This window comes from Telopea speciosissima, chromosome 7 (assembly GCF_018873765.1).
Source record: "Telopea speciosissima isolate NSW1024214 ecotype Mountain lineage chromosome 7, Tspe_v1, whole genome shotgun sequence".
NCBI lineage: Eukaryota > Viridiplantae > Streptophyta > Magnoliopsida > Proteales > Proteaceae > Telopea > Telopea speciosissima.
Genome location: NC_057922.1, coordinates 18791388 through 18803514, shown reverse-complemented (window position 1 = coordinate 18803514; position 12127 = coordinate 18791388). Strand labels below are relative to the sequence as shown.

Below are 12127 nucleotides of genomic sequence, written 5' to 3'. Positions count from 1 at the left end.
AAGAGTGGTAGACATAGGGATTGAAGATGAACATACAAACTTCACCATGAAGAATCAACGCGATTACTTCCATATGCTTTCCCTCTACAACCCCCCCCCCCCCCCCCCCTAATGGCATATTTTTCGTCACCCAGAAACTGTAGTTGCTCTAATGGGAGGATCCGATATGAGCAAAAATTCAATTTTCGTACCTATAAGAAAACACAAGTGTTCTTGCACAAGGAAGATGAATGGCAGGGGTTATTGCGTATAGATTTTTAGGGTCTTCAAACCCTAAATGATGGATTGTGGTTGAAATGCATAAATCATTGGGTGAAAGACATAATTTTACCCAACAAAGGGTATATTGATCATATAATGATTAAAACATTCTTATCGTTCGCAACTAACAGAGTGGATTTAGTTATTAATTATTTTAAAAAATAGTAGAAGTATGCATAAATATCCAAAAAATTATGGGTAAATCTATAATTAAGTCTTACATCAGGGAGGTACTTGTAAATTTCCCCAAAAAAATTATTACCCTTGTCACTAGGCCGGTAGGCCGTAGGCCCGCTGCGGATTGTCCTCGGGTGCGGAAGGCTAGTTGGTCAACATAAAAACCAATGGAAATGCACCACGTGTGTGACTACGATGTTAAGATGTAATCTTCCTCGTCCACAAATTAGATTCCCGGGTAATCAAAGTTTGAACTATAAAATGGGGGCCAACGGTATATGGCTTCACCTGTGGCTTCTCTCAAAGCTCAGAGTCACACTAAAGAGTGGTGAGTGATAGAGTGATCAGTCAAAATTCTGTGGCTCTCTTATCCACTTATGATGGCGGAGCTTCGTTTCACTCTCCCATGGCGGAAACTCGTATTCGGAGTTCAGCCTGTTAACCTTTTCTCCGTTATAGTTTGCCTCCTCGTCATTTTCCCCATCTCCGAGTCGGAACAAGTATCGGGGGTATGCGTAATGAGATTTATACCTTAACTCTTGGATTTCTGATTGGAATACTGTCTTTTTTTAGTTCTAGATGCTAATTGGATCAGTTGGATTTAATTTACAGTTTTGTGGTGCGGCATATGGAGAATCAGAGGGTTGTTCTTACTCTTCGAAGCTCTTGATCAAAGGTGGAACTGTTGTAAACGCTCACCATCAGGAACTTGCCGATGTTTACGTTGAGGATGGGATTATTGTCTCCGTCCAGCCTAACATCAACGTATGATCTTTGATCTTTTTCTTTTATGATGACTTAATAGTATGAAACGTTTTGAATAGTAAGATCAATTATTTATTTATTTATTTATTTTTTAATGAATAACCATGACTGAAGTGTGAATGCAACAATAGTGTTGTTTATGGTAATTGAGTTTTGCTGATGCAGACTTCCTCTGTCCAGAGTGGATTGATTGGATACCAAAATTCACATATTTGCAATATTGGATGTTTGGATGTTTTCCTAGTTCCGATCAGTTTGAGTGAATGCTAGGTGTAATTCTTCTCTGTGATCAGTGGCATTCTTCACATATTAATTTTTGTTGTTGATTAAACTTTTCTCTGCAGTAATTGGGATCAGAGTACAAGGTATTGTCTGAATTTGTCGAATTTATGTAGGAGAGGTGCATATTCATATTTTGTGTCCAGCTGGGTTAACTGTTTCCTCTTCTCTTTAAATAATATTTGACACCAGTTAGCTGTTATGTCCAAATCCTGATAGTTGGTTCTAAATTTCAAGGTTATCAACACTTCTGAGATTTTCACATGATGAGTTATTACTCAACTTCATAGTGTTAGCTCATGATTTTGGTTCTCAATGATCAAAAGGGGGAAATCTAGTCCATTTGTGTCATCGAGAATACAACATGATTGGATGTTTTTGAAATCTAATCTATCTGTAATCTGTCCATTTAGAGTAGAAGTGACTGAAAAATGGAATTCTTAATCATAGCAAAGGGGCAAGGTGTGCCTAATTTATTTCTGCTGATTGTTCTCTTATAGTTAAAAAGCATGTTAGATTGGAACCTATTTATCGGTTCTATGATGTCTTTCTTATAGCTATTTCCATTTTTAGGTTTCTTTGACTATCGTGATGTGCCACTAATTAATGCCGATAATGTCCATGTAATTTATATTTCTACTGAGTATAAATGCCAGTATAATCATTTAAAATTTTTTCTTGTAAAAATTTAGAAAAACTGGACTGGAGACCGGAGAGATTCCAACATAATAGGCCTGGAGATCGAGCCCATCTCTCTCTCAGTTGGTAATATGAGTATTCTAAGAACATACATGAGGGGAACCTTTGGTGAGATTGACAAACTCCAATCGGTAGGAAGACTTTATTAGACAAAATAAAGTTCGACCAATTTTTTATGGAGAATAATACAAGGTCAATCAAGAGACGATATATTCATAGTATGAGTATAGCTGAGATTGATGAGTAGTGGGATTAGGAAGGATATAGGACTAGAAATCAAAGTATCTTTAAGAACTAAATAGTATTACCAGAAGACAATGAACTGAGGGAAAGATTACTGGATGGTTTGTAAGATATGCAACAAAGGCATGATTGCACAAGCGAGGAGAAGGAATCATGTAGCTGAACTCAAATAGTTGGGATGGGATTAAGCTTTGTTCAGTTGAAGTTGTTGTAATTTCTTATGGCATAGTAATCATGCCTTACTTTGGCAGCAGCATTAACCTTTAACCAAAAATATTTGCTCAGATTTGTGGTAATCATGCTGTACCAATGTAAGGTCTCCAACATGATCTAAGTCCTGTTCCCCTTCCATCCAATGAACTGCGGTGAATCTTTCTGTAATGACTTGTCTTATAAGTACCTCTATGTTAAAATTACTTGAAGTCTTCTGGATCCTTGTATAAAACTGTAGCTATTGCTTTTATCTGATTAGTATATGCTTATCTTCAAATCTGCTATGTTGAGGAACTGAGGATCAACTATATGCTTATCTATTCATCAGATTATTTTATTCTACTCTTATGTTATTCCTGACTTTCCTTCTAAGTGGCATAATTGGAAGTTCTATTCTGATTGGGATTTTTGAGACCGAATACTTAATGTTAGAATCTATGTGAAGTTGAGATGTATTTGAAGCATTTACTTGTTTCCTTGCAGGTTGGTGATGATGTTAAAGTGATTGATGCCACCGGGAAGTATGTTATGCCAGGTGAAATTTCAGACTTTTGGTATACAATGAATCTAAAGTGTAGGGAGTTCTCAAATTCTAAAAAAAATCTTTAAAATATTGAACGAAATGTACGTGATCTCATCTAAAAGGCCATTTCTCAAAAATTTTCGGAGTTGTCGAAGTTGGACATGTGTTTCAGAGTCATGTTCATGGATGTAATTTGAAAACCTGTGTGAATTATTTTTTCTTCTGCTTGACATCATCATCATTATTATCATTACCAATTTATTGTTTTTACTAGTAGTATTTGTATTTGAAATTCATAGTTGGAAATCTGGGTTTTGACTGGGGCAAGTCGCCCGAATCGAGTCAAAATTTCAGAAAATCTGGTCAAGAGTCATGTAGATTAGGTCATTGTAAAAAATGACGAGACTGGTTCACAAACCGTCCGAGTCAAATAAGACTCAATATTTTTACCTGAGTCATGACAAACTCAATGAGTTTTGTCATTTTTTAAAAAACTATAAAGCTGGTTCCCTTAGAAACTGAGTTGAGTAAAATAGCAAATACGTATTCTAAAACAGTAAGAAACCCTCAATTCCTCGACTCCCTTCTCTTGTTCAATGGTATAAACTCAAAATGCATTGATATGTGATTCCTTGATTTTTTTTTCTGGTTTTTCCATATTTTTTCTATTTGGTACTAATTTATACATATTTATTGCATTAAAAAGTTAAAAAACATGACTCATCTTGACCGGGTTTGACAAGGCCGAGTCACCAGGTTTTTCTGAAAGACGAGTCGAGTCAGAAAACCTGGTTTTCCAACTATGATTAGAATTACAGTTACTTTTGTTATTAGGACTATAATTAGTAGTATTAGTATTCTTGTTGTCCCTGTTTTTGGTTCATGACTTGTGTAATGTATTTAGAACAGCACTGATCAACTTAGGCAGGTGATCGTTTAGAGGAAATTACAACTGAGCACCATGCAACTCACATCCAGGGTTTATTGGGACTGAAGTTTGGGCCATTAACAAAAGCTCCTGGGCCAAAGTACATCAGCTCAGTCAAATGAATTTCTGCTCTATGAACAGCTGAACATTATGATCTGCCAATTCTGGCTTTATTGAACAAGTACAGTAGATAAATTGGTTAGGGGATTTTCATTTTTTCTGCTTTTTGTTGATCTAGTACTTCTCCTGGTGGCTCTATGGATAGTACATGCTGGAGTCCCAAAGATTCGCATTTCTTACTCAAAGTGTGAAGTCTGGGGAGATAACTTGAGTTCAGCTCCTCTTTGAACTCAAGTTTTCTTCTTTTCTTAAATTAATTTGCTTTTATCTGTGGTTGACTCCTTATTTCCATCTCCAGATTCAATTGTTGATCATGTAGACATAAAAATTTAACAATGATGATTATGACAATTAAAATTTTTTTCTTCCAATGTAACAGGAGGAATTGATCCCCATACACACTTGGAGACACATTTTATCTATAGCGATACCGTTGATGACTTTTTCACTGGTCAGGCTGCTGCATTAGCAGGGGGAACTACAATGAACATAAACTTTGCTATGCCAATTAATGGGAGTTTAACTGCTGGTTTTGAAGACTTTGCAAAAAAAGCAAAAAAATCATGCATGGACTATGGTTTCCATATGGCCATCACAAAATGGGATGAAGTTGTTGCAAAAGAAATGGAAATTATGGTTGAGAAAGGTTAGCAAGTTGCAATGTTTGACTTGATTACAATCATATGGCATGTTATGTTGGTGACTGTTTATGGCATTATGATTCATAGGTATCAACTCTTTCAAGTTTTTCCTCGCCTACAAACCTGCTCTTATGATCAATGATGAACTTCTAATACGAGGCATGAGAAAATGCAAGTCTCTTGGTGCCTTGCCTATGGTTCATGCAGAAAATGGTGATGCTATTGAGGAGGCAGCACAGATGATGATTGATCTTGGTATTACTGGTCCAGAAGGACATGCACTTTCTAGGCCCCCTGTGGTAACATGAACATGCTCTCCTTTTATTATGACTTCTAGTTTGTGGTGCATTTTCCTTCAAATAACCAACATTTAATCTGGTTCTTGTTTTCAGATTCTTAACAATGGTTGGATTGTTTGTTTAAGTCTAGCTAAAGTGAAAGTATCTAGGTTCAGGAAGAAAGTGACAAAGCTGCTTCATTGCTTGCAGGAACAGTCATTTTTGTTGAATTTTTCATGAAATTAATTATACCCATCAAGATGGCTAAAACTGCGGATGGTTATATTCAGAATTTTTCATCAAATTTGAAGAGAGCTATGGCACACAAATATCATTAGTTAAAGTACACATCTATACTTCTTAGGCTGGTAGTCATCCTTGCCCTTAATAGGGGCATCATATGGTAGATTCTAGTATGAGAAGCAGAAAAGCTCGAATGGCTAGTCACTATAATATACTTATTCATTAAACCAAAAAAAAAACCAAAATATACTTGTCTAATTTGAGCATATCCTTGAGATCATGTCTTGCTGTAGAACTTTCTTGCAAAGGCCAATAAACTGTATGTCTTCTTTAAGGAAATTCCAAAGATGAAGCCTTGGGGCAAAGGAATAATGACTATGTGTTAGTGGAAAAGAAAAATGGTTGGAAGGTAAAAGAAAAAATAGAATTTAGGTGTATTGTGCTGGATTTACAAGGGTTTTGGTGGTCTAGGTTGACATTGTAGGTCTTTGTATCAATTTACAAGTTACATTTTGATAGGTTATTTAGTTGTGATAAAAATCAATTGCAATCAGTCATTTAATTAAATGCTCTTGCAGCTGGAAGGAGAGGCAACTGCTAGAGCCATTCGTTTGGCAGCTTTTGTGAACACACCCCTGTATGTTGTTCATGTGATGAGTATCGATGCAATGGAAGAGATAGCCAGAGCTCGACAAGCAGGTTTGAAATGTTTTCAGATTCTATTCTTGCTCTTAAAATTTCTTTGATGGCCATACTCATGTAGTTTTACCAGATATATCCATTGTGCAAATTATCCGCCAGCTACCCCATGCATGATGGTATATGTTTATCTTTTAACCATGATTCAATGATACGACTTTGCTGGCTCTTTCCACACTTATAAGCTATTGGGATATTATTGTTCCCATTGAAGAATAGCAGTAGGAGGGACTATGGGAGAGTAGATATTGATGCTGTAATGAATGGACAGATGAAACATAATATAATGCATGGAATGAACTGAATCTTCTGTTCGAGAAATACATTGTTCTGATGCTGGTAGAGGAGACCCTCCTCCCTTTGTCAAAGGAGAAAATGATCAAAGGATTTGGGGTGGGAGATATGACACTGTTCTATTTTCTATTTTTTTACTTCGCTCCCTTTATCTTATACATGCATGCACTGATATCCATTTCTGTATCCATATAAACAGGGAGAAATACTAGCTAGTGAGAATATTTATTCTGTTGTTATACTCAAGATTTTAAAATGCAGAATCGGAGATGGAATTGGACAATGACAATTCTGATTCGAATCATATCAGAATTGGCCTTCAAGAATCCTAAAATGGGTCCACAGATCTAAAAATAGGGAAATTGCTAGGGTTTTGACTGTGAATCGGCCGTGTTGGATCAGTCACCGAATCGACCAATTTAACAATCCATTAATTCCCGATTTTTAAAACCATGGTTATACTCTAAGAGTTGATTGTTAATCTTTAAATTCTAAGGCTGCAAAGCAATGTCCGATGCAGAATACTGATAGTAGATTTAAATAATTGCATTTAATAATATTCCAAATGCAGGTCAGAGGGTTATTGGAGAGCCAATAGGTGCTGGATTGGTACTCGAAGAATCGGGGATTTTTGATCCTGACTTCACCACCGCTGCAAAGCAAGAACCTTATACTCTTTAGAAGCTTACTTTATTGTATTCAATTTTAGAAAGCTATTCCAACCAGTCAGTGTCCTTAAATGTTTCAGGTATCTCATGAGTCCTCCAATAAGGAAAGCAGGTCATGATAAAGCTCTTCAAGCTGCCCTATCAACGGGAGTTTTGCAGGTCTCTTTTTCATCTTTGGAAAACAGTTTTATATGACACTATCTCCCCAGTCCCAAGCCAACGCCAGATTGAGGGGAAAAATTTTGCAAAGAAAGAATTTGAGTCTCTGTGCTCTATATATCCACGACATAAATCAGTCTTCTCTAAGTGCAGCTTGCGTTAATTATTTTATTATTGTTATTTTTTTAGCGGGTTAGAAAAATTGAGACATTTTCAAAACTAAGTATAGTTATTGTTATTAAGACACCTAAACCATGAACTTCAGTTTTTTCATAAACTGTGGTTCGTCCTGCTTATGTTTTATGCCTCCCATTTTGTGCTAAAGTTATGGACTTTGAACTTAAGTTGTAAGCTTAAATATCATTTTCTTGCACTCATGCTGTTTGATCGAATTCATCAGCATATTTATATGACAAGAAATTCAATTTGATGGGTGCCACTGGCAAGATCCACTCTATAACTTGATCCAACTTGGTGATCCTAACCTCCATATTGTATTCTTTGGAGGTCCGAGTAAAAAGACCTACTGCAGAGTGTGATTATGTTTTTGGTTCACATAAAATTAGATCACTTAAATTGAACTCCAATGGTGATTCATCATATGGTGGATCCCATCATCATGCATCTATCCCAGATAGAGAGTACCACTACTACCTGGCACGTTCCAGGTTGGAGTGTCTCAAACCCATCCTTACCAGGCATTTCTCAGCATGAGCTGTATCTCAATCATATCTTCCTGACTTAGTGGCCCTAATTCCAGGTTTCACGTTGGCATTGCCAAATCCTGACCCAGCTTAAATTCTAGCTTAGTGTTCCTGGTCCTGACTGTTCACCTAATTAATATGCATTTTGATATACTATTTCTCATATCGATCTTATTTGACCTATATTATTTTGTTGTCCAACAATTTTGATTATATTGTATTCATTATGCTGGATAGATAAAATAACAGAGGCTCAATTCAATCACTGAACTTGTTTTACACGTTGCAGCTTGTAGGATCTGATCATTGTTCATTCAATTCTACACAAAAAGCCCTCGGTATTGATGACTTCCGAAAAATTCCTAATGGTGTCAACGGTAATTGCAATGGACTGATTTACTTTGAGTATCTTGGGTTACTCAATGAGACATATTTTTTCCATTTTACCTTGTATTTCGTACATATTTCTGACAATCCTTGAAATTCATAGGTATTGAGGAGAGGATGCATGTGGTCTGGGACTCAATGGTGGTAAGCTACCATGGATTTTGTAACTAGTTTCAAGTAAACCAAGTGGCTGAATTTTTACTCTGGCCAGTCTTCTTATCATAACACCTGTTTGATGCAGGAGTCCGGCTTGATAACTCCTTCTGACTATGTGCGAATTACAAGCACTGAATGGTATTTTCTGCTAATCCCTTTTGTGTTGACTTTCTCAATTTTTGCTAATACATGATTAGCCTCAAAAATATTTTTCTGGTGAACGTGTCACAGATAATTTCCCCTATTGCTCCCTTTTTGTCCTTTTGTAAAGGCAAAGAAAGATATTCTATTTTGTAGAGTTACCGAAAGAAGGTTATATCTGATAATATAGTCCAACAGAAAAGGGTTACCGTTCACAACTGGTATACTTAACTGCACAATCAATCTTCTATGAAAATCAGGCTGAGCAGATGATTCTGACATTCTGATATGCACTTTCTGGAAACCTGGTCCCCACACCACTGACTCACAAAAATAAAAAGTGCATTGATGCTTTGGTCAATTCTTAAAATCACCCAATCACCTGATTTTGGGTTAGGAGATATAGGTGGCCCTACAATGGCCAGAGCCCACCTCCTAATCTTCCAGGTGGAGAATGAAGGGATATATGGGTCATATAGCAAATGGAGTTCCAAGCTGTCTCATGGTCAATTACTTCCCTGTATAACCTACTATTTTTGCTTTTACCTTCTAATTTTAATGAACAATATGGTGACTGGGATTAGGGAACGAGAAAGATAATTCTTTGCATTGTAAGACTTTGTATCTTTCTTGTTCTGTAGAGTCCTGTTTGCATAGAAGTTGATGTTTATTCATGATTGATCCCATGAAGCACTTTCTGTTGTTTTCCCCCAGCTGTATTCTCTCTCTCTCTCTCCCTATGTATATAATCTTATGCAACTTCCTTCCAATTTTTGGCAGTGCTCGGATCTTTAATATATACCCAAGAAAGGGAGCGATACTTGCCGGATCTGATGCTGATATAATCGTACTCAATCCCAATGCAAGCTTTGAAATAAGTGCAGCCACTCAACACAGGAATTCTGACACCAATGCCTTCGAAGGAATTAGTGGGAAGGTAATCCTCACAACTAAAAAAAATATTGTTTTCTTGTTGGCAGTGAATTTGTCATCTGGTCAGCAATGTATTCATGAAACACCTATGTCATATGTTGAGCTACTAACCGACAACTGCTTATCATGCATTGATCTATACCATCTAAGCTTAGATGGGCTGCCTCATCAATGGATCATACTAATTTCATTCCTTATAGTCATTGTCCTCTGGAAACAGCCTCTCTGTGAAAACAGAGGTAAGGCTGCGTACATTATGACCCTCCCCAGACCCTGTAGTGGCGGGAGCCTCGTTCACTGGGTACGCCCTTTTTTTTTTTATAGTCATTGTCCTATATACCTGATATCTATTATGAACGCTTAAGTTATTGGAATGCCTAAATTATAATCCACTACCAGAATTTGGACTACTAATTTATCTATACTAATTTGGATCTTTATCATTTTGGTTACTGTGATTCTTGTCAGACAGGGACTGGACTTGTTAGAAAACAGTTTCCACTAGTCAAATAAGCTGCATGCACCAAGGAACTGTGAATCAGTTTCCCACTCTCAGGAATTGATTCAGAGATTTCAAAATTTTGGCTCATCAGAATTAGGATATGCTACTCTATCATTTGCAATTTGATTTGAAACAAATCATGAGGTGATTACCAGCTAATTTTCAGCTTGAGTTACCTTAAAATAAGGAGGGATTCCAATTGGTTCAATAAACAATTGAATAAGAAAATCCAAATCTTCATTCAAATGGTTGCCTTTGAGCTGTTATAAAAATTAAAAGAATTTACAAATGGAATGAACTTGATTATGCCTAGAAGTGAATAGTGAACTTAGTGAGCTATTGCCATGAATAACTGTTAAACCCAGCAAGCTGTTGAAAACCTGGTTTGCCACAGATCTCCAACAAATTGGATTGACTAGTAAAACCTGTGAAACTGCAATTTGACCCTGTATTGAGTTGTACTATTGGCTCATTTGATTAAACTTGGCAACCTATTAAATTTCTGATTCTAGAGTTTTCTAGGAAGTATTTGCAGTAGATGTGTTAATGGAATACTATTTCCACGAATAATATTGCATATATCCCTGTATACATGATAATTATAACACTGATCTCTGACCTAGAATTTTTGGTCTTCGGTAATGAGACTTTTATAGGAAATTTCACATCCAAAAATTCTAATAGTTAACAATTTATCATTCATTTTTCAGCACTAAACAGTAAACATTAGAGCTCAACTTTAACCATTGTTTATTTCCTGTAATTTCTCTTGCATGTAGATGTGCTAGTAACTGCCACAGGCATAATCACGCCATCTAACTTTGGAAATCTAAACGGATATATTGCTTACACACAAGCCAGAACCTTCTCAAGTTCTGCACTAAGAATGTTTTGCAAAAATAAACATATTATCAGAATCCAATATTTAGCTATTCCTATGCATAGAATTTCAGTTATCTCTAAACTTTCTTGTATTTTCTATTGAATCTGTACCATACTAATGACTGTTAGCTTTTAAATATATATATTTAAAAATACAGGGAAAAGTGGAAGTGACAATTGCAGGAGGAAGAGTAGTATGGGAAGGAGATGAACTCAAGGTTGTACCTGGTTCTGGGAGATACATAGAAATGCCACCTTTCAGTTATCTTTTCAATGGTATTGACAAAGCTGATGCGGCATACCTGTCATCTCTTAATGCTCCTGTTCAGCGTGTCAAAGCCGTCGTGGCTTGAGTTCGGCTATTTTTTTCCCAGAAACAGAAGTCAAAGTGAAATAATGGGGGGGAAATTTAGTGTACCATATAGTTTGTAATAATAGGTTTGGCAACAAATAAGAACTTGGGGGCCATTGCTTAGAGCAATTGTAAAAGGTTCAGGCAGCCAGGGTAAATGCCCGGTTTGAGTCTTGAAGGCAGTAACTTTGTGTAAAAATGCCAAAGGTTGGGACTGACTCCAAACTCACCCTTCTCAGAACCCCGCATAGGAGGGACTAGCACTGGGTGATGGCCCTTTGTACAAATAAGAACTTGGAGGATGTGCATGCTGAAATGTATTTCAATTCAAACTCAGATGTGGAAGAACTACGAGCATATTCAATTATCTTCTCCATTATTAGTTCTCTTCTTTCCTTTCTCAAGCTGGATCATCAATAACTAATCAGTAATCTTTGAAGTAATCATACAGGTTGCGTCATCTGGATCCTGCAATTCTATGAACCAAAAAACACCCTTGCCTGTCTTAGTATGGATTTTCGGTTAGCACACAGCCATTTCACTTATTATTATCTTGCTATATGTTTTATGCCTTTTCCATAGTTGCTCTATAAATCCACAGTTGGTTTAGTGATATTATATTATCAGAGAACTCCCCTTCTCCGAAACCACTCTCATTTTGATATAAAAGGAAAAAGTAGAATTGCAACTGAGCAGTTTTGATTCTCTTCAATCTAAACAAAATGTGATTTCATTAAATTCATTATCATATGGACTTAGTCTTGCTTCAACTCATGAAGCCAAGACCTCCCAACTCCAATCCTCAACCCATGATTTTTGAACAACTAACTGTTCAGAAGGGCAATAGTTTCCTGCTTGTCCACTTTCTGAGTTCTTATAT

General features: G+C 36.5%; 1 protein-coding gene across 2 annotated transcripts in view; it reads left to right on the top strand.

The window, feature by feature from the left end:
• Positions 1 to 11296, top strand: part of LOC122667768 (dihydropyrimidinase-like) — a 29391-nt gene extending 18095 nt beyond the window's left edge. Inside the window, exons 2-14 of one of the 2 annotated variants that reach the window (XM_043864191.1) lie at positions 940 to 947; positions 1051 to 1203; positions 3121 to 3172; positions 4588 to 4854; positions 4937 to 5148; positions 5949 to 6069; positions 6935 to 7022; positions 7112 to 7190; positions 8184 to 8271; positions 8385 to 8425; positions 8523 to 8575; positions 9359 to 9515; positions 11054 to 11296. In XM_043864191.1, coding sequence (XP_043720126.1) covers positions 3166 to 3172; positions 4588 to 4854; positions 4937 to 5148; positions 5949 to 6069; positions 6935 to 7022; positions 7112 to 7190; positions 8184 to 8271; positions 8385 to 8425; positions 8523 to 8575; positions 9359 to 9515; positions 11054 to 11248 — 1308 coding nt within the window. In that variant the 5' untranslated portion in view covers positions 940 to 947; positions 1051 to 1203; positions 3121 to 3165 and the 3' untranslated portion in view covers positions 11249 to 11296. Of the gene's footprint in view, positions 1 to 731; positions 948 to 1050; positions 1204 to 3120; positions 3173 to 4587; positions 4855 to 4936; positions 5149 to 5948; positions 6070 to 6934; positions 7023 to 7111; positions 7191 to 8183; positions 8272 to 8384; positions 8426 to 8522; positions 8576 to 9358; positions 9516 to 11053 lie in introns of those variants that run through there. The other variant, XM_043864190.1, reaches the window with a different exon arrangement.
• Positions 11297 to 12127: the final 831 nt, after the last annotated feature.